The 22,549-nt window shown below is 49.0% G+C and overlaps 1 protein-coding gene across 2 annotated transcripts in view; it reads left to right on the plus strand.

Moving 5' to 3' along the window:
* Positions 1-22,549, plus strand: part of SLC24A3 (solute carrier family 24 member 3) — a 425,544-nt gene that overhangs the window by 393,040 nt on the left and 9,955 nt on the right. For both annotated transcript variants that reach the window (XM_027976756.2, XM_042229627.1), the window contains exons 9-15: positions 111-164; positions 5,879-6,012; positions 8,279-8,439; positions 9,219-9,486; positions 15,234-15,400; positions 18,112-18,226; positions 19,375-19,487. In XM_027976756.2, coding sequence (XP_027832557.2) covers positions 111-164; positions 5,879-6,012; positions 8,279-8,439; positions 9,219-9,486; positions 15,234-15,400; positions 18,112-18,226; positions 19,375-19,487 — 1,012 coding nt within the window. The remainder of the gene's footprint in view (positions 1-110; positions 165-5,878; positions 6,013-8,278; positions 8,440-9,218; positions 9,487-15,233; positions 15,401-18,111; positions 18,227-19,374; positions 19,488-22,549) is intronic.

A 22,549-nucleotide genomic window follows, 5' to 3' on the forward strand; every position in this document is an offset into this window, starting at 1 on the left:
TGCTTGGCAGGTTTAGTTGTTCGCATCACATGGGCGTTTAAGGGAGTCTGGGGTGTGGCACGTGTGTCTTGGTGGCTTCCGTTAACTACCCATTCTTGGCTCGTCCACAGGTGGGAGTCTTTGGTCCTCGTGCTGATGTATCTCATCTACATTGTCATCATGAAGTAAGTAAGATCCTTCTCAGTTTCTCTCCCCAAACTCTTTCCTGCACTCAACGTTATGTGATGAGGTGGACAGAGGGGCATTGCCCTGGCCCCTCTTCAGGACCTGGCAGCCTGGTTTTTGGCTGTTTCTTTGTTCACTTTCATAATAAGAAAGGTGGCAAAACTTCCCATATAGGCTTCTCCTTAGGACTGTTCCAGTGTCCCCATACCCGGGAGCTGGCTTCCCATGGAGCAGGTGATTCAAGAGAGGGCAGGAAGGACCCAGCAACACCTTCTATGATCCAGCCTCACAAGTCCCTTCTGCCATGTTCTATTCATTAGAAAAGAGTCAGTCTGGTCTTCACTCCTTGCCTTTCCAAGAGAGGAGGGTCAGTTACCTGTGGACATGTTTTAGACCGCCAGATCATACATTCTTTTTCCCTGTGGAGTCTGGGCAGATTACCACCTGTATCAGGAGTGACATTGCTGATGCTTCCCATGCTCTAATGTAAGATGTAAGCACTGTGGTCAGAAACCTGCTGGGTCTTCTTTTTTGACAAGGACTGTTGAGATGAGGAGTTTGTAAACACTGCAGAGATACTCTGTGCTGCAGGCACCTGCCCCACGGAAGCAACTGCATTTGCTTTGAATTAGTCCATCCTCTCCCCCAGCGCATGTGACTGCAGGAGTGACCGCTCCCTCTAGGGGGAGGACAGAAGACCACTGCCAGTTCAGTTCAGTCGCTCAGTCGTGTCCTACTCTCTGCAACCCCAGGGACTGCAGTGCACCAGGCCTCCCTGTCCATCACCAACTCCCAGAGCTTGCTCAAACTCATGTCCATCTAGTTGGTTATGCCATCCAACCATCCCATCCTCTATCGTCTCCTTCTCCTCCTGCCTTCAATCTTTCCCAGCATCAGGGTCTTTTCGAATGAGTCAGTTCTTTGAATCAGGTGGCCAGAGTAATGGAGTTTCAGCTTCAGCATCAGTCCTTCCAATGAATATTCAGGACTGATTTCCTTTAGGATTGACTGGTTGGATCTCCTTGCAGTCCAAGGGACTCTCAAGACTTTCCTCCAACACCACAATTCAAAAGCATCAGTTCTTCGGTGCTCAGCTTTCTTTATAGTCCAACTCTCACATCATACATGACTACTGGGAAAATCATAATTTTGACTAGACGGACCTTTGTCAGCAAAAGTTCCTTTTGTCTGACTGCTGCCAGGAATCGCTGATGTGGATGCATCCAGCAGCAGTCTGCCTCTGACACGTCAAGTTTTCTTTGCTGTTGAGGCCCAACAAAAATTAATTCTGGTGGCTGAGAACCCTGTCAGGAGAAATCAGTGTGGCCGTTGGCCAATGTCACAGGAATAGTGAAGGCTGGAGCTGGCTTGACCAATGGTCGGGGTAGGCTGTGAGCCATCTGCCACCATTCCACCCAATATGATGCCCAGTTTTCACCTCAGGAACTGTCTATGTTCAGCATGGACCCAGCATCTGGATCTTGTGACTGAACAAGACTATTTCGAGACTAGAACCTCACCCAAAGTTATCCTGATGTGGAATTGCCTTGATGGTAACTGACATCACAGTGAGGTGACAAAACCAGGTGCTTTTCCCACAAATCACACACCCCAGTACATCAGCTCCCATAAAAAAGCCGAGTTGGCCCAAAGGCTTGCCATAGTTTCTAGACTCCAAAGAAATGCCTTTAAAGACAGGAGTAGCCAATTTATTTCTCTTTCTCTCAAAAAGCAAAACTATCAGGGACTCCATGCCACCGTCAGGAAGCCTCAACAATACACGTCTTCTTTCACATTTTTTTTTAACATTTGATGCTTTGAGATCCCAGTGAGTCAAGAGCTCTCATCTCCCTCTTTGAAAAGGTGGATTCATCAATTATTCCAGAAGAACTGACTGAGTGTCTGCTATAAGCCGAACATGGATCTTGGGTTTTAAAATCTGAATTTAGATGAAAGCATGTCCCATACTGAATTCACTAAGGGCTGTACAGAATAAAGAGGCCTTCAGAAAGTTCTTTTTATCTAAAAAGAAGGAAGATTGAAGAATTTTGCTAGCATGCACTCCATAACCACCACACCCCTCAACTGAGCCATCGTAACATCTATGAGTTGCAGGCAGGGCATGTGGACATGAAGAAAACACACTGAACAATTTCCCCACCCCAAGCCAAGTCCAATGTGAAAGCTAATGAGGTGTGTTTCTGCTGATGTGTCAGCATTACCAACTTCCCAGCTGTTCAGACCAGCAGTATACAAATAAAGTGGGGAAAGGCAGCCACTGAGCTCGTGAAATTTTCTGCATAAATTCTGGTCCCAAGTTCTAAATTGAAATCTCTGCTCTTTTGCCATCCCCCTCAGTAATCAGAGGCTTTAATCATTGGGTTTTATAAAATCTGATTTATAAAATTGCATGCTTCACAATAAAGTAGCTTCGGGGTGCAAGCACAAAATTTAAAACATTCAATTAAAAATATAAAACAGCAGCAGCCGTTGAAAACATCCTGTATTAGAACTGTCAGCTGCCTCCTGGATGGATGGCTTGAAAATGACTTTTAAACATTCTGTCTGAAGGTCAAAAAGCAATTCTGGTTTGGCCCAACAGGTAGAAACCTTAAGGGAGCCTGAAGCATACCTGACCTTGGCGAGGATTGATTTCTGTCCTTCTGGGTCATTTCACTGGGATTTGGTCCCCAGATGAGGTAGTGTGGGCTTGTCGTTACGATCAAGCGCCTCCCTTGCAGCCCTGCCTGCAGAACTGAGCCAGGTGGTTCCGGCATTTTGAATCTCAGTTTTTGCTACTAGGAACAGAAGGAATGATGCTTCCTACCTGAAAGGCTGTTAGTAAGAATGGGCTGTGATAGAATAGTTAACTTAATTAACTGATATCCAGTTCCACGGAAGTGCTCACGATGATGCAATGCATAGTATTAGTGTCCTGTTATCCAAATCCAAGTAAGTACACAACACACAGTGAGCTTTTAAAGCAAGCCCCTTGGAGAGTCAGTATTTCTGGGGGGAAAAGTGGATTCCAAGTCAGGATGACAGAAACAGTGCCTCTCCCAGGAGCTCCTCCAGGAGGGTGAGGAGACCCTGCCACGAGGAGCGCTGGCCTGCAGCGCAGTCAGCAGGATAGCATGGCGCACCCCGTGTGCTCCCGAGTCCCCCCACTATTGACTCGAACCCACACTGCCAGCTGCGTCACTCCCTCCGCATGATCTGAATCCCCAGCTTGCCTGCTAAGTCCCTTCAGTCGTGTCAAACTCTTCATGACCTTATGCACGGTAGCCCGCCAGGCTCCTCTGTGCATGGGTTCTCCAGGCAGGAATGCTAGAGTGGATTGCCAGGCCCTCCTCCAGGGGACCTTCCCAACCCAGGGATTGAACCCACATCTCTTATGTCTCCTGCATTGGTAGGCAGGTTCTTTACCACTAGCACCACCTGGGAAGCCCCGTAAAGTCCCGGACATCATACCAATTCATCTACCCAAACGTCAGTACTTGCCTCTAAAAAGACTCATTTTTAACCCAGCCACACTATCATGATCATACCTAAAATGAATGCTAATTCTTTAATATGATTCAGTATCCAATGTTCAAATTCTCAACAGCCTCATAAATATCATTTTTTACAGTTCCTTCGGTCTCATAAATGTCATGAACAGTTTAAAAAGCAGAATCCAAATAAATTCCACTCATCACTTTTGGTCGCTCCATATTCTAGATCTCTTTGAGTTTATAAATTCCCCCTCTTTTTTTTCCCTTGCAATTTATTCTTGAATGAAATCTGATTGATGGCTCTGCAGAGTTTCCCACAATTTGGACGTTGTTGATTACATCTGCGGGGTAGTGTGACCTGTTCCTCCAGCCCCTGTGTCCCCTCCCTGTCAGTCATTGATCCCATTCAGGTTAGACTGTGTCCAGAGTGGTGGAGAGTCACACCAACAGACGCCTGGATCTCTCTGTTATCTTGGCAGCTGCTGATCCTCAATATCTGGCTCCATCATTTCATCACATTGCAGAATAGTCATGTTCTCATTCTATTCCTTGCAAGCCCTGAGATTATAAACCCTGAGAGTGGGCCTGCCTACTGCCCTTTCCATGGCTGCCTCTGTCCCTCTAAACTAGCTTTCTCTTCTCCCTCAGGCCTGTAGGAAGCACCACAGGCTCCCAGGGTGAAGAGGAAGGGGCCCAGCCGTAGAGGATCCCCCACCTGTATCTCCATGGCAGGCCCACCACCCAGAGCTGCACTAAAACCAGACACAAGATGCAGTGGGAAGGGAGCCCCAAGGGGCCTCATGTCCGTAGCAGCAAAAGGGATGAAGAAGAGGCGGGGGAACACAGCTTGAGTGGCACGTGAGCTGGATTTAGAGTCTAATGCTTGGGTGCCATTCTGTGGGAGGCCAGAGACCAAGCTGGTGGGACCCCTCAGTGGGTTGTCCCATGGTCAGTGAGCCATCAAGACCTTTAAGTCTCTTAGTGGAAAAAGCAGCGGGGGCCACAGTGCCCTGGAGACTGTCTTTGCCTCTGAGTTTCCTAGGATTCCTCCATGGGAGTCTTCTAATACCAATGATAAAGGGGCCAGGACAGTACCTGCCAGAGCATCCCAGGAACTTGGCTAAGCAGCCTTCCTTCCAACACACATAGGAGAAACTCACAGTGTTTTGATTCTTTCCCTTAGTCACTCTGAAGAAACATAGCCCAGAATTTTGTCGTAAAGCCAAGAGCCCCACAGACCTGGAATTACAGCACAACAGTGACAGACTTTCCCAGGATCCCAGCTTGTGACTTCAGGAAACCAAAGGCAGACAGAGACTTTGACAGCCAGCCCACCTGTGCACATGGACTGTGATGCTAGTGGCACAGACAGACGTGACACCTTGACCTTCCTCCACCCAGCATGGCCCTGACAGCAAAGGCCCTGGGGACATGGCCCAGAGGAGGGAGTCTTTGCTCATCCCTCTGAGTCTCATGACAGCCCTTCCATGCATAGACCACGAGTTGTTGTTCAGTAGTTCAGTCATGTCTGACTCTGTGACCCCATAGACTGCAGGACGCCAGGCTTTCCTGTCCATCTCCATCTCCCAGGGCTTGCTCAAACTCATGTCCATTGAGTCGGTGATACCATCCAACCATCTCATCCTCTGTCATTCCCTTCTCTTCCCACCTTCAATCTTTTCCAGCATCAGGGTCTTTTCCAATGAGTCGGCTCTTCACATCAGGTGGTCAAAGTAGGAGCTTCAGCTTCAGCATCAGTCCTTCCAATGAATATTCAGGACTGATTTGCTTTAGGATGGACTGGTTGGATCTCTTTTCTGTCCAAGGGACTCTCAAGTGTCTTCCCAAACACCACAGTTCAAAAGCATCAATTCTTCAGTGATCAACTTTCTTTATGGACCAACTCTTACATCCATACATAAACCATGAGTAAGGGAACTCAATCCCGGAGCTCCCCCACTGGCATGAAAGACTGCAGAGAAAGCAGTGTGTCCCTATTGATCTGTCTGAAGTTGGTTTTATTTTCACTTACCATATATCAAGTTGGAGAAATGGGCTGAATATTCTGGGGAAAACAGGATGATAAAATAGTAACCATATTAACCTGAGGCACCAGGTCCCTCACCCGTGTCCTGGCTGAGGGAGCTTTGGGGAGCCAGGAGCCCAGGAGGGAGGAACTGCTGTACTGATGGGCTCTTTCTACTCCCGGCGGTGTCCAGATACAACGCCTGCATACACCAGTGCTTCGAAAGGAGGACCAAGGGGGCCGGAAACATGGTCAACGGCTTGGCCAACAACGCCGAAATGGACGACAGCGGCAACTGCGACGCAACCGTGGTGCTACTCAAGAGAGGTAACCCTGGGGCCATGCCCCCACTGCAGGGCTGCAGCAGGTGCCACCAGCCCCCACAGGGCGTGCCTACACTGGGGAGCACTGCCCCACTCCCTCCTATTGGCTGCATCTGGGAACAGGCTGATCCCGGTGATGAGCAGCCTCTGGAAGCTGGTGGAAGTTCTTAGACCAAACGTGCTGAGGTTGGTAACAGAGAATGGTATGATAACAGAGGATGGTAAAGGAGACGCCAGGGGCGTCAAGGTGCTGACTGCCTCCCATTCTGGCTGTGTGACCTTGGAGCAAGTTACTTAACCTCTCTGAGCCTCAATTTTCTCTTCTGTAAAATGAAGATAATTTGTGTAACAAATTAAGGAGATAAAGTATATAAAATACTCCATTAATGATAGTTGTTATTCGTGTATATTTATATCTGAATTCACTTTCAGGCTATATTAGCTCAGTTTCCCACCTGCAAAGTAACATAGAAAAGAAAGTGAAAGTGTTAGTCACTCAGTCGTGTCTGACTCTTTGTGACCCCATGGACTGTAGCCCGCCAGCCTCCTCTGTCCATGAAATTCTCTGGGCAAGGATACTGGAGTGAGTTGCCATGCCCTCCTCCAGGGCATCTTCTTGACCCAGAGATCAAACCTGGGTCTCCTGCACTGCAGGCAGATTCTTTACTGTCTGAGGCACCAGGGAAGCCCTAAAAGTGTGAAAGCGTCAGTCACTCAATCATTCCCCCAAATTCTGATATTCAGTAGATGCTTAGTAAGCAGTTGCTATTCAAAGAGAAATAATACAATACTCTTAATAATATTCTTTCTTAGAGGAACATGGAAAATTATCATTTACTTTTGCCTAGAATGTGTTTCATTTTTCATTTAACTTTTTTTTTAACTTTCCTATTGAAATGTGTGGGTTTATTTCTTCTCAGTCCCATTTCCTTCCTTTTCAGGGAAGGAAAAAAAAGAAAAAGAAAAATCTATAGGTTATTTCCAAGTACATATCTCAGTTTGAAATCTGTGGGTAATTATTAGAATTTGAAAATCAATTATTTGATGTAGTTTTCTCACTAATTATACTATACTAATTTCTCACTAATTATACCCATGTTTAATGAAAGACTTTTGAGTATTCAGCGCTATCCCACATAAGGATTTCATTTTGTTTCTTCTCTGCAGGGCAGTTTATAACAATAAAAGGAATACTCTTAGAGAACCAAAGAGAGCTACCTACTATTAGGCAGTGTTTCCAGAGATCATTTCATGGTTTAGTGGCCTGGAGAACAGGAGTGAGGCTGTGACCCATGAGCTGCGTCCTCTCATTGCAATATCCACACAGAAGAGCTTGGGCCATGGAGGAAGTATTCTTCAGGCCTGCTAGCAGATCATTTCAGAGGATTATCCCTAAGCACTCTCTGGACTTGAGCCTCTATAAGCTGGCCAGCTGCCCGTGCCCCCCGACCCCAGTCAGCCCTGCATCCCCCACCGTGCCCTCTGCTTGGACTAGCATCAACCCTGCAGCTTTTAACAGCGCACTATGAACACTCTCGGAGAAGGCAATGGCACCCCACTCCAGTGCTCTTGCCTGGAAAATCCCATGGATGGAGGAGCCTGATGGGCTGCAGTCCATGAGGTCGCTTAGAGTTGGACACGACTGAGCTACTTCCCTTTCACTTTTCACTTTCATGCATTGGAGAAGGACATGGCAACCCACTCCAGTGTTCTTGCCTGGAGAATCCCATGGATGGAGGAGCCTGGCGGGCTGCCGTCTATGGAGTCACACAGAGTCGGACACGACTGAAGCGACTTAGCAGCAGCAGCAGCAGCATGAACACTCTTGACATTTGAAAAGGGCATAAAGGTTTACTAAAGACAATTGGGGTCTTTCCTATGCCCCAGATATTAGTGGCAGGAAAAGAATCCTTTGAGGAGAAAGGAAAATTCTCTTATGTTATCACTCATTCTTACTACGTCAGAGAAGGACTCAAACTGTTTCAAGTCATTTCAAAGGAAGTAGGGATAAGCCCATGGAAAGCAGATTTTGACTCTTCTTCAAATTTTAGTCACAACTCTTCCTGGACAGACGGGTGGGTGGGTGGATGGATGGATGAGTGGATGGGTGGGTCTGTGGGTTGGTGGATGGATGGATAGAAAGAAGAAAAGGAGGGAAGAAAGAAAGGGAGGGAGCAAGAAAGATAAGGAAGGGAAGGAAGATGAATGAATATCTCTTTCCTACTCCTAGCCTCAACGCTATCTTTATTTTATGTTTTTAATTTTCCTAGCCAATTTCCACCGCAAAGCATCAGTGATCATGGTAGACGAGCTGCTGTCAGCCTACCCACATCAGCTTTCTTTCTCTGAGGCTGGTCTTCGAATCATGATCACCAGCCACTTCCCCCCAAAAACCCGACTCTCCATGGCCAGTCGCATGCTAATCAATGAGGTATCTGGGAAAACAAGTCCATCTGCCACGGCCGGGGTGGGGAACTGGGCAGGGAGGACATTCCCTAGTCTGCAGGTAAAAGCACCTGCCTCAGTGTTTCACACAATAATGTCTCTCGGCTGTTTCCCAATGTTCCTTCTCAGCTATGCATCCTTGTCCTTGCCCTTCCCACCACATGTCCAGAGATGTAGTCCAGCTCCCAGCTGTATAGATAGACTCTTCTGTCCCTTCTGCCTACCTTCGTCTCATTATCTTCCCTCTGAATAAAGCCCCCGGATGTGACCTTGCAGGAAAGTAGTTGTTAAGTTAAGGTTGCCTTAGTTTAGGGTACTGCAGAGTCTCTGACCCAAATTTTCCCAGGGATGCCTTTCTCTGGAATGGCAGCCTTGTCGATCCTAATCCCAATACATGTTATGGCTTTCTCACATATGGACCAGGGAATTGCTACCATCTGGAGAGGAGCATTAGCAACCCAGTGCGCAGACAGTCAAACCCTGGTAGAAAAGCAGAGCCCATTTGAGACATGGGGACTCTCCTCTAAAGGGATTTGTAAGTTCCAGTGGGTCACGAAAGCGTGATCATTCTTCCCAGAAAGTTTATCAGAGTTGGTTGTTACTTTAAGAAGTCCCTTAGAACCTGTCTGCAGAGCTTCTGGAAGCACCTCCTTGTCGGCAGCCTGGGAAGATCCTGACAGCGGGGGTCCTGGGTGAGAGGATCTGCTCCTCTGGGGGCGGGGCAGGGGGCGGATCCTGTGTTAGAACGCGCCTTTCCTTCTCCAGAGACAGAGGCTGATAAACAGCAGGGCTTATGCCAATGGAGAATCCGAGGTGGCCATCAAGATCCCGATTAAGCACACGGTGGAGAACGGGACGGGGCCCAGCAGTGCCCCGGACAGAGGCATGAGCGGGACACGGAGGGACGAGGTCGTCGCGGAGGCCGGTGACGAGACAGAGAACGAGAATGAGGACAACGAGAATAATGAGAACGACGAGGAGGAGGAGGACGAGGAGGACGAGGAGGGGCCATACACGCCCTTTGACCCCCCGTGTAAGAGCCCCTGCTGGGGCTGGGCAAGCTGGGCGGGCTGCGGTCCGGGGCTGTTTTGAAGCCACTGACTTGATGCCCTTGACCGTGTGACCTTTCTGATACCAAATTCAAGGACTGTCTGTATGGCCATAGCAATATTTATATTGTGTTAAACTTTACAGTGGGTAAGATTCTTTCACAGTGGATCCGATGCCCAAGATGGTGACCTTCAGGCCTGGTTGAAATGCAAGCCTTTGGAGGAGGAAGGCTCCCTGTCAGTGGTTCCTCAGGACCCTGTGGTGCCAAAGAGGAAAGTTTGTGACCCTGCCGGCCAGGCGGCTTGATGCTGTGCGGTGGGGTTTCCCACCTTTACCCACCCCATCGCGGTTGGTGGGGGCACTGTCCTGATGAGGCAGCCCTTGGGGGCCCAGGTCCCAGGACCTGCTGTCTCCAGGGTGGGCACCACAGGCGATGCAGACCAGGGCAGAGAGCTTCCGAATCACCCCTCAGGGCTGGGCCAGGGGCCTCCCCGTTTCTTGACGGGTCAGGGTGCATGCAGAGGCTGGTAAGCTCTCAGGACCCCGGCCGCAAGGGCAGTGTCCTTGTCCACTGACTGCTGCCTCCAGTAGAGACTCAGCTGAGCCAGCAGCCCCACCACTAGTGGAACGGGTGGACCAAACCCACAGAGTTCTGCCTGTCTGCCAGACCTTCCAGAAGTTTCTGTTTCAAGAAAGTGTTCGCTGTCCAGTTTGTGCTCCCTGTCAACTATGTGAAGCTTAATTAGCCTGTGTGTCTTCTCTGCGACGCTGGAACGTAGTGGGGGCTGTCAGCTCTGAGGAGGAAGTGCTGGCTCCACTTGAAAGGCCATTTAGCAAGGAGACATGGGTGCAGCATCACAGTCGAGTGTTCCTCTCGATGCAGTGTCCTTTGGGGCCCTTTTTTGCATCCAGCTAGTAAAGCTCAGGGTACGACAGGGTCCCTAAAAGGCTCCTGAGATCTCAACCTGGTCAACTGCCAACTGAAAGTAACTAGAAAATACCACCCAGATTCCCAGACCCCAAATCACCCAAAGTTAAATCATGGCTTGTTAGTAAAAATGTATCCTGGCTTTGTATCCATTTTGCCACATTTGGTGACATTTCTTGGCAACCTTCCTATCGACCAGGACAAAACCATGTTAAGGATGGAATGACTGGTCCCCCACTTTTCCCTCATAAGGCCACGTGCTCATTTTCCCTTGCTTTGTAACAAATGAGCACAAGCCTTGCAGCTTAGACTCATTGGCTAGCTCAGGTTCTAGGGGTCAGAAGTCTGGCACTGCCTGGCTGGGGGTTCCAAGGCTCACGGGGCAGTGATGAGGGGGCCGGGGCTGTGGTCCTTCCCAGCAGCCCCGGCACACTTGGGTTCCTGGTGGGGTGGTTCCTGGTGGTTCCTCGTGGCTATCAGCTGGGGCTGCTCCCTACCCTGCCCTTCGGCTCCCGTCTTCTTCGTCCCATGGCGTCTCGTTTCAAACGAACAGTGTGTGTTGTCTGGTCCTCCCCACTCTGCTCATGGCTCTAGCCTCCTCCTCTTCTTCCAAGGGCTCTGGTGATGACCTGCCTATCTGGAGGTCAGCTGTGCTTCACAGTGTAGCGCAGTTAGGGATGGTGGTTCATCCTCCGCACGGGCTCTGAAAATCAGGGCACAGACCTTGGGGGCTGTATCTGGAATTCCACCCCCTCCCCAGCCCTTGTTTGCAGAGCTCACCGTCGGCACTGTACCCTTGCTCCAAGAACTCTCACTTAGCTGACGTCGTCCCTGATGAAAGAGTTTGTAAGTGGCTGGGTGCTGTGTTGACCCCGGGGCCCAGGATCCCACACACACTCCTCCAGGAAGACATCAGAGACACAGGTGTGAGAGCACACAGACCACATCACTCAGCGGGACAGAAGGGCCCCTTTGGGACATGAGCTCCCTATTTCTCACCTGGACGCAGTATATGCCAGGCCTATGTGTGAAGTTTCGGGCTATCCTGAACTCCTGCTCCCCACCCTCACCCCAGGATTAGGGTGCACATGTGGAGGCCATAGGGTCTCCCCACGCGTTAGGAGGCATGGCTGCAGGTGTGGGCTCAAGCACCCATGTCAGGCACCCTCCATCCTTTGGAAGCACAGGCTCACAAGGAGAATGGATGCTCTGTGTGGTCCTGCCACCTCTGGGGGTCTCGGCTTCACCCCAGGGCCCTGAGCTGCTGAGACAGTCAGTGGGATCCTGAGTCCTCCTCACCAGCCCCTCTCATGTGGGCATCCTTGACCAAGGGTGGGCTCTGACTTGGGTGATCCAGGTGGGGCTCCAGGTGATGCCGATGCTGCTGGTCCGTGGGCCACTGCTGGGTGGCATGGGCTTGAGGCCTGGGGTCCCCCAGCCATCTTCAGGGTTCCTCTGCCACGCCAGGGAGCAAGGTCAGCGCCTGGCTCTGCCTCTGGAGTGAGGATGGGCTTGCCGGAGTGTGGGCCCCTGTTCTGCTCCACCAGCTGCTGAGAAACACCATTCAAGGCTGGGACTGGGGGCTGAGTGTCTAGCCAGGGCCTCCCCTGGGCAGGGCTGCCTCCTCGCAGCGGTGAGCGAGCAGAGGCCCTCAGGCCAGCAGAGGGCACTCGAGAGTCCCCTCAGGCCAAGATACTTTGGCCACTGGGTAAAGATCTGTTTCCCTCCCACGGGAATCTTGCAGGGACCTGTATTTGCATGTTTCTGCCACTAAGGCTTGACTGGAGTGCGTATCATTACAAGTACGTAATTGTGTGGGGGTATACAAATAGAGGAGTATAGGACATGCATGCATATATGTGTGTACATGAATATAGGTGTGTGTGCACATATATAGCATGTGCACATGTATGATTGATGTGATGCACGCATCTAACATGCTTTCTATATACTGTATATACTTAATATGCTGCATCTGTGTGTGCATCCTGAGTCATCTTCAACTCTTTTCATATACCCATGAACTATAGCCCACCAGGCTTCTCTGTCCATGGGACTCTCCAGACAGGAATACTGGAGAGGGTTGCCATTCCCTCCTCAGGAGATCTTCTAGACCCAGGAATCAAACCCACATCGCCTGCATCAGCAGGCAGATTCTTTACCACTGAGCCACCTGGGAAGGCCTGACATGTTGCATATTAATACACAAATGTTTATATATATTTAATATGCTGTATATTATATAATGGGCTTACCCAGTGGCTCAGATGGTAAAGAATCCTCCTGCAATGCCGGAGACCCAGGTTCGATCCCTGGGTCAGGAAGATTCCCTGGAGAAAGGAATGGCTTACCCACTCCAGTATTCTTGCCTGGAGAATTCCACCTACAAGAGGAGCCTGGCGGGCTACAGTCCTTAGGGTGGCAAAGAGTCAGACACAACTGAAGTGCCTGAGCACAGCACACACGCATGCTGTATGTGTCTGTGTGTCTGTATGTGGGAGTACTAAGTCGCCTCACTTGTGTCTGACTCTTTGTGACCCCGTGGACCTTCCACAGGTGAGGAAACTGAGGCTCAGGGAGTTTAAAGAACGGAGGCACTTGATTCAGACAGAACAGAAAGAATGGGGACTGATAAGAAAGCCCCGCCCCCCTCTAGAGACCACCTTACAGTCTAGGGAGGCCAAGAGTCAAAAGTGGTGTCATGTAACTTAACCGCAGTTTTAAGAAAATATTCGGAGACTGGCGAAAGATGTATGAAGTAAGTGCTGGATGCTAGTATACAATTATAACATAAATTGTGTTAAACATTTTAGTCATCACTTTTCACAATGTAATTTTAAAAATACCTCAACTCTGGTGGGAATACAAATTGGAACAGTCCTTTGAGAAAACAGTTCAGCAGTTTCTCATAAAGTTAAAAAAACACCCACCCTGTGACTCAGCATTTCTACTCCTGGGTCTTTGCCCAAGAGAAATGAAAACATGCCCAACAGAAAGATTCACACAGAAAAGCGTACAGCCTCTTTAGTTGTAATACCTGAAAACTGGCAACAGCCCAAATCCCAGACACAGGAGAATGCAGTCACACTGCAGTGTATTCACAGGCTGGAACACTACATAGCAATTAGGAATGAATTACCAATCCATGGATGAAACTCAGAAAGCATTATGTTGAATAAAAGAAGGTAGAAACAAACAAACAAAATACTGTATGATTTTATTTATTTGAAGCTGGAGAACAGAAAGAACTCCTCTGGGGTGGTAGGGGGTGGGAAGTTGTCCAGAAAGGATGCAGAGACCTTTCTGCAGCTCTTGGTCGATACTTCTTTTCAGAGCTGAGTTAGCGCTTAATGCAGGATGGTTTGTTGTTGTTGTTCAGTCACTAAGCAGGGTGGTAGTCATGGCCAAAGGAGAGCTAATGGGTTTTTCGAATCTGAGGCTACAAGAACTCGTGGTAAAACAGGCACCATTGTCTCTGGCACTCAGCAGCTGAGATGGTAGGACAGGTCATCACTAACAGATCCATCATCTTGTCCATAGCAGCAGGCAGATAGAGCCAGGAAGCAATTATGAATTTGCAAATCCATAGCAGCTTGGCATATAAACACTCAAGCAATGCTTTGGCAACCTTGAGAGCTTTCAGATCATCCATCAAAATTTCCGCAAGTTGAAGGACAATGTTGAGAAATTCCACTAGGTAGCTCTGTGTCTGCTGACCCCCTTAGACTCCGGGAAGATGTAGCTGCCTGTCCATGGGGAGGACTGAGAGGGGGCTGGTGGTCTTTACTGCCCCTCCCCTGCCTCACCCGGACCCCACACTTTTCCCCACACCCCACTTATATCCTGAGAATCCTCCGCATCCTTTTCCACCTGGCTCCATTTGCCAAACCATCCCCCCACACCCCCTAGCTCCGTATTACTCAGAAGCGAAGCATCCTGTCATTTTTTTTTTTAAATTTAATTTAATTTTATTTTTTTTTATTTTTAGTTTTTAAATTTTAAAATCTTTAATTCTTACATGCATTCCCAAACATGAACCCCCCTCCCACCTCCCTCCCCATAACATCTTTCTGGGTCATCCCCATGCACCAGCCCCAAGCATGCTGCATCCTGCGTCAGACATAGACTGGCGATTCAATTCACATGATAGTATACATGTTAGAATGTCATTCTCCCAAATCATCCCACCCTCTCCCTCTCCCTCTGAGTCCAAAAGTCCGTTATACACATCTGTGTCTCTTTCCCTGTCTTGCATACAGGGTCGTCATTGACATCTTCCTAAATTCCATATATATGTGTTAGTATACTGTATTGGTGTTTTTCTTTCTGGCTTACTTCACTCTGTATAATCGGCTCCAGTTTCATCCATCTCATCAGAACTGATTCAAATGAATTCTTTTTAACAGCTGAGTAATACTCCATTGTGTATATGTACCACAGCTTTCTTATCCATTCATCTGCTGATGGACATCTAGGTTGTTTCCATGTCCTGGCTATTATAAACAGTGCTGCGATGAACATTGGGGTACATGTGTCTCTTTCAATTCTGGTTTCCTCGGTGTGTATGCCCAGAAGTGGGATTGCTGGGTCATAAGGCATCCTGTCATTTTGAGGCCTACCAGCAGGTGGGCACTTTCTATTCCTCTTGGTCTTGTTGGTGGAGAGGCACTCGAGTCTTTGTGGTAAGGAGCACCACAGTCAGGCTTAATGTCTGGGGACACTCACGCTGAGGATGGAGCGGGAAAACGCGCCTCACTGATTTGTTTGTTTGTTTGTTTGTTTTGCCTTTGTTGTTTTCCCAGCTGGCAAACTGGAAACAGTGAAGTGGGCATTCACCTGGCCCCTGAGCTTCGTCTTGTACTTCACCGTCCCCAACTGCAACAAGCCCCGCTGGGAAAAGTGGTTTATGGTGACCTTCGCTTCGTCCACACTGTGGATCGCAGCCTTCTCCTACATGATGGTGTGGATGGTGAGTCCAGGACCCCAGGGTGCTGGGTCCCTTCAGAGAGAAACTCAACCAGAGGGGAGCCAGGGCAGAGGTTTTAGCCCAGTAACTCTATCAGTCAGCTGTTGCTGCCATACACTGTGTAACAACCAGCCCTAGATTCCGTGGCTTAGAATCAGAACTTATCCTCCTGCTCATGTGTCGGCAGGTAGACTGTGGGTGACTGGTCTCACCGGGCACCAGCTAAGCAGCCTGTCTTCAGCTCCAGTGTGGGTGCCTTTGGCTCAGGCAGCAGGTGGGCTTGTGTCTGCTTTGTGTTTGCCCATTTTTTCTGGACCAGTGGCTACCTGGGGAATGTCTTTTCACAGTGGGTCACTGGAATGCAGGAGGGCAAAGGCAAATATGGGGGCCTTCTGGGGCCTTGGCTTGAGATTTCCACCCAGCCTCCATCTGCCAAGTGTCTGTGGAGTTGGGGACATACACCCGACCTGCTCTGGTGGGAAGACCTGCAGGGTCACAGGCAGCCAGCATGGAGGCAAGGTGGGAGGCACAAGAAGTGACCCTCCATCCATCATAGTCACTCCCCATCTCAGCTCAGTTTCTTCAACCAGAAAATGAAGTCACTGAACCAAGTGAATGCTCAAGGGTCCCTTCTGAAGCTGAAACAATGATTCAAGAGTTGGCAGTGATTGAGGGGCCTTCGCTCAAAAGCGTTTCTGCCCTAAAGCCGTCCTAGGAAACCCAGAGTGCACTCACTGCCCGTGCACGATGCTTGTTTTTAACTGGGGAGTGGCCCTAATTCGCTATAATTGGAGCTGGGAAGAAATTAAAAACCATGACATACGTACATCTCATTGTGCTTGAGCATCGGCTAGAGATGAAATATAGATGCTGGAGAATTAAACTCAAGAGCTAAAAAACGCTCTGAAAAGATTATTTTGGAGGTAATAACAAATGCGTAAACCTGACACAGCTGACTCATAATTATCCCCTGCCTTCAACATCACAGACATATTATTCTTCAATCCAAATCGCATAGGCAGGGGTCTCTCCCTCACGCTGTGTCCATCACTGTTTTTATTTGACCTTTTCATTGGGTGCCAACTTTGGGGGATAGCATTGGTATCCCTGACCGCCAGGTGTCCAGTGGTTTTTCTCTGAAGTCCACTAACATGCAAAGTAGCTGACAGATCTTAGGCTCACCCTCTTTCTGTTAGCCTCCTTCCACTCTGGGGGAGGTTCGGAGAAGCCCTGGGAAAGGACCGGAAATAAGGGGAGACCAGGAGAAACCCTCGAGATCTGGTACAGACACCTGGAGAATCGCTTCCCAGCACGGTAGCCTCAGCTGTAACCATGGTAACCTCAGGCACAGCGGGGACAGGGTCCTCTTCCCAGCTCGAGCCCCATGGAGCCAAAACAATTCGTGCAGGGACCCCACGAAGAGTGAGAACAGAAGAACACGGGTGAGCAGGATGCTTGCAGCTCCATTGCACAAAAGGCTCCAGAGCAGCCCCAAGCAGCTGCTGTGTTTCTGTGTCTCCCTTTCCTCCCTGGAGCACAGAAGGCGGAGAACCCGAGGCCACCGCAAATCCAGTCCAGCACTGGGAGGAAATGAGACACACAGCCTCTGCTTGAAAGAGACCAAGCCAGGCATCCTAGCAGATTTAAATAATGTCCCCCAAACCTTTGGAGGGGAGGAAGTGAGGCCAGACTCCCATGCAAGGATCCTGGAGGAGCTGGCAGGAGTGGGTACTGGCCACATGCTGTCTGCATTTCTTGCAGTTTTATAGAATGTGAGGGAGGATGCATCCCACGATGACCTAACGTTTAGCTCCTGCATGTTGTCCTCTCCTGAGGCCAGGGCACCCGGAGTCTCTTTCCACTCACTCACTTGTGCCACCCACCCCTGGTCACTCCGTCCCACCCACTGCTGTCCTCCCAGTTTGCCCATCTGAAAACTGGGAGCCAGAATGAGCTCATTTACAGAATAGAAGCACTGCCTCTGGGCTGACTTAACCCCTCCCCCTGTGTACACAGAGGTGCTGCCCATGCCCACGTGCCTGCTCTCTGGGCAGGGGATGCCCCAGGGCCACTCGGAGAATGGAGATGACACCAGTAGGTATACCCTGGGGTTGTAGTGAGAGTTAAGTAAGTTACACTAAAAGTGCCTGACTTCTAGGCAGATGTAAGCCACCGTGGAGCAGAGGGTGATGAAGGCAGATGATGTTCCCAAGCTGCCAGGAAGGGAGGGAAGGAATCGGCAGCGGGCAGCTTTTCTTACTGGACTAGGTGGTGTTATTCAGCCCCCTCCCAACTCTCGTAAAGTCTCGTCATGCAGCCGACCTGAGACTTGGACAGTGGATTTCCTAGCACAGCATGGCAGCCATCCATTCTGGGTCCCCAGGAACATCCCGAGTTCAAAAATTGTCCCACTGTTGCCTTTTTCCAGCAACTCTGTTTCTCCTCTCTCAAGCCACCTGCCTCACCCAAAGGAACGTGTAAAAAAGGCCAGTCTTTGGTTGGAAAGCATGGGCTCTGTAACTCCACCTCTCTGTTCCCTGAGACATTCCTGGCCCTCTGTCTTTGACACGGAACGCAGACGCTGCCCCTAGACCGCCCAGATTGCAGATTATTCAGCTTTGGTGACAGGGTCGACGGGCCGGCGGGGCTGGCATCAGCCCTCCGCTCACCGTCTTTTCCTGCCTCCCTTCCCCACACCCCCACCCCGCTCCCAGGTCACGATCATCGGCTACACGCTGGGGATTCCTGACGTCATCATGGGGATCACCTTCCTGGCAGCTGGAACCAGCGTGCCCGACTGCATGGCCAGCCTCATTGTGGCCAGACAAGGTGGGGCCCACGTGGGGAGGGCTGGGAAGGGAAGCCAGGCCTCCCTACTTAGGGGGTAGGGGGAGCTTGCCTGGCAGTTACCAGGGCACCGCGTCCCAGCTGTGCAGGAGCGCTGGCCGCCTCAGTGCCAGGCTGGTCAGAAGGCTTGCTGGCATCAGAATAACAGGGAAACAAGCCAGAAGATCCACCCTCGAGCAAGGCAGAGACCCTTTCTATATACTAGGTATACTATATACCTATATAGGTATACTATATACCCTTTCGTCGTCCCCTCCGGGGTTGTATTGTTTCTGTTATTAAAAATAGTAAGAAATACAGTGATGGCTGACATCTGCTGATGATAGCCCCACACTGAACAGAGCAATTTGGACACATGATCTTACTTAATTTAACAATTCTATGAATTAGAGACAGTCATATACCCATTTCATGGATGAGGAAACTGAGCTTAGAGAGGATGGACCTCATAGCCTAAGTGCCAGACGTTACTCTTCAGTGTGTGACAGACCCTTCCACCCTCAAAACCAAGATTACAGTCTACCCACCCCTGGGTGGAAGCCCCCTAGATGGCCCCTCAGCACCTACTCTCATTTATGAACCTGATTTGTGCAGGAGGAGATTGGTTTTCAGCAAACAGTGTATAGCTCCCCACCTTGGCAAAGTGTCCTCCACTGGTCCTCACAAAATTCTACTGGTTACATTATTTTCCTTAATGTTGCTCAGTTATTTAGAAGAAGATATGGATATGGAGCAGATGGATAATGACACTGAACTGTGCAGGTTGGTGAACTCATGAGCCCTTTGTAGGCTGTTGAGTTTATTCCTTTCCACAGAATAGTTCAGAATTCTTGCAACCAGATTTAGTTTTTTGCATTACATTTAACCAATGATCATATCTGAAATAAAGCTCAGCAGTTCAATAGCATGTGTATTTCATTCTATTTATTGAAAATACACATTCAATGACTATTTTATAATCGGAATCATCCTACAGTCATGGATGGTCCGGGACCGACCCGAGTACCTGGGCTGGCCCACCTGCCCACCAGGTCTCTGGCTGTCAGGCCAGGGGCTGGAGAGAGTCTTCAAGGGCCGGGGCACCCCCCAGGGACCACCTTCCTCACTCCAGTGACCTCTTGTCCTTACAGGCATGGGGGACATGGCCGTGTCCAACTCCATCGGGAGCAATGTTTTTGACATCCTCATCGGGCTCGGTCTCCCCTGGGCACTGCAGACCCTGGCTGTGGATTACGGATCCTATGTAAGTGGAATTTTCTCCCTGGTGACCTCAGCCACTGGGACTATGTCTCAGGGCAGAGGAGGTGTGGAAACACTTGCATTGAGAGGAAACAAATTCTCCTGGCCAAGTCTTCTCAAGGTCAGGCCCACGTGGGGACATTCAGGACTCGAGAGCAGACGGAGCTGTTACAAGCTTCAGGAAAGGGTCAGATGGTAAATACTTTAGGCCCCGTGGCCTAGGTGGTCTCCATCACAGTCGTCATCAGCTCTGCTGTGTTGGCCTGAAGGCAGCAACAGGTGATGGCGGGTCAATAAACGTGGCTGTTTCAGTCCGACTTTATGTATAGAAACTGAAATTTGAATTTCATATGACTTTCACATGTGGTGACACATTATGATTCTTTTCAAAACTTTTCAACCAATGAAAAAATGTAAAAAAACCCTTCTTCACTCATGGACTCTGCAAAAACAGCAGAGGGGCCAGGTTTGGCCCACAGGCCCTAATTCGCCAACCCTTGCTCTGAGGATTTGTTTTGCATGCAAAATATTTTATTCCTGAAGGGAAGGATACAAAGTACACGACGCTGTCTCTGCCAGGAATCTGGTGACCATCACACTCTGCAGTGACGGCCCCACGCTCTTTCTCAAGACCAAGCCAACTCTGACTCCAGGTGGATTTGCAGATGGGGACTTGGGAGTTCCAGCTAGATGTCAGTGCTCTTTCCCAGCCTGCCAAAGTGATCCCCCTCTGCTGAGGGGCACTCCTGTCCCAGCCACTGTCCAGAGATGGAGGGAGAAACTGCAGTTAGAGGTTTCTGTCTGTATCAGGGAGGGAAAAAAGGATGACGCCTCTGCAGTATTCATACCCAACCCAGTGTTGGTGCTTCTCTGAACATATCATTGAGCATGCTTTAGTCTGTCTGTATGTGTTGTAGATAAGTGTGTTTTCCAAAGGAAAGATCGTGGCTCTTTTATAAGATGGTGGTTGTTTCCAAGTTGCTTCCCTTGCACCTGTTTCAAGGAGGGAGAGTGTGTCCATTGAAATTTCTAAACACATGGTGAGAAAGGCCATACATGTTTGGTTCATGTGAATCTACCTGTTGGCAGGAAGATTTCACCGGAGAGTTAAGATAAGCACAAGACATTGGAAGGAAGCATTATGTGTCCTAAGGAGCTAAGATCTCTTCTCTGCTGTCTATGAAATTGGGAGATGGGACAGAGGGGGTTCTGGGAAACCTCCTTATAAGAGGTGACTGTGAGTTGAAGTCTGAATAACTAGAGAAGAGGCAATCATGGAGAAACTGGGGCAGGGCAGAGCAAAACCATTCTAGGCAAAAGGAACAGCTGTGCAAAGGCCCTGAGGCAGACATGCACTCAGCCTGTTGGAGAACAGGAAGGGGCCCCATGTAAGTGGGGCAGAGTAAGCCTGGGGGCATGTGGCCTAGATGTCATGCAGGGCAGACCCTGTGGGTGCTCTTAGTTAATCAAAAATGATGACATTCAAACTGATGAGATACATAGATTTACATAATGACATTTTTGATGGGTTTTTTGAGATTCAGCAGCATGAGTTTTTTTTTTTAACTATGTTTTAGTCAATCTTACTTTAATTACCAGAGAGACTAAACATTCTTTTTCACATGTATTGGCCTTTTAGATTCTTCCTTCAAATAATTATCTCTTTATGCCCTTTACCCAATTCTCCCATTAGAAGGTAGTGGGTTTTTTGTGTGTGAGTTGATTTTTTTTCATCTTTCCCCATATTGGTTTTGTAAAAATTTATTTTATTGGACTATAGTTGATTTACAGTGTAGTGTTAGTTTCTGATGTACAGTAAAGTGATTCAATTATACATCTATATGCATTTTCTTTTTCATATTCTTTCCCATAAATCACACATTCCCACCTACATGTAAGGGGGCTCCAAGTCATTTATGGAGCTGGCTACCCAGGAAGGGGAGGAGACATGAATTAGTCCTGCGGTCCGGGGTGCCAGGTTGAGAGTGCAGTCCAGACAGGAGGGACCTGCTGGATAACCTCTTACTGGGGCTATAGAGCAGCCACGGTCCACAAGTGCCCTGCTATTGTAGGGTCTGTCTCTCTGCCATCCCAAGCTGCCCCTCCACTCCCTCTCATCCAGCCTCTGAGCGCCTTTTCCTGGGTCACGTGTGGACCGCCTCCCTTCTGGGTAACACATCCTTTTCTGTACTTCCACTGAGAACAGTATTTTCCATTTAAGCCTCGCTAGTTCCTTTCAATACAAATCACCTTGATTCTGTTTTGCCATTCCCAAAATAATCTCCTGGATTTTTCCAACAGTCCACAAATTAAACTTTCCTTTTTTTAGTCCTTTTTTCTGATTATAAAAGTAACTTATGATCTTCATAGAAAATTTGTTGTTGTTGTTCATGTCTGACTCTTCACGACCCCATGGACTAGAGCACTCTAGGCTTCCCCGTCCTTCACCATCTCCCGGAGCTAGCTCAAACTTATGCCCTTTAAGTCAGTGATGCCATCCAACCATCTCGTTCTCTGTCGTCCCCTTCTCCTCCCGTCTTCAATCTTTCCCAGCATCAGGGTCTTTTCCAGTGAGTTGGCTCTTCACATCAGGTGGCCAGAGTTTCAGCATCAGTCCTTCCAATAAATACTCAGGGTTGATTTCTTTTAGGATTGACAGGTTTGATCTCCTTGCAGTCCAAGGGACTGTCAAGAGTCTTCTTCAACATCATGGCTCAAAAGCATCAGTTCTTAAGTGCTCAGCCTTCTTTATGGTCCAGCTCTCACATCCGTACGTGACTACTGGAGAAACCATAGCTTTGACTAGATGGACCTTTGTCAGCAAAGATGTCTCTGCTTTTTAATACGCTCTCTAGGTTTGTCATAGCTTTTCTTCCAAGTCATAGAAAATTAGAGAAACTTTAACTAGAGAATTCTAATCAGGGAAAACTCTGGAGCAGAGCCTGCCCAGTTGAACTTTCTGCAATGATGGAAATGTTCCAGCCATGGAATGTGGAATACAGTCAGCCACTAGTCCCATGAGACATTCAAGCACTTGACACGTGGCTGGAACAAGTGAAGACCGAC

This window comes from Ovis aries, chromosome 13 (assembly GCF_016772045.2).
Source record: "Ovis aries strain OAR_USU_Benz2616 breed Rambouillet chromosome 13, ARS-UI_Ramb_v3.0, whole genome shotgun sequence".
Lineage (NCBI taxonomy): Eukaryota > Metazoa > Chordata > Mammalia > Artiodactyla > Bovidae > Ovis > Ovis aries.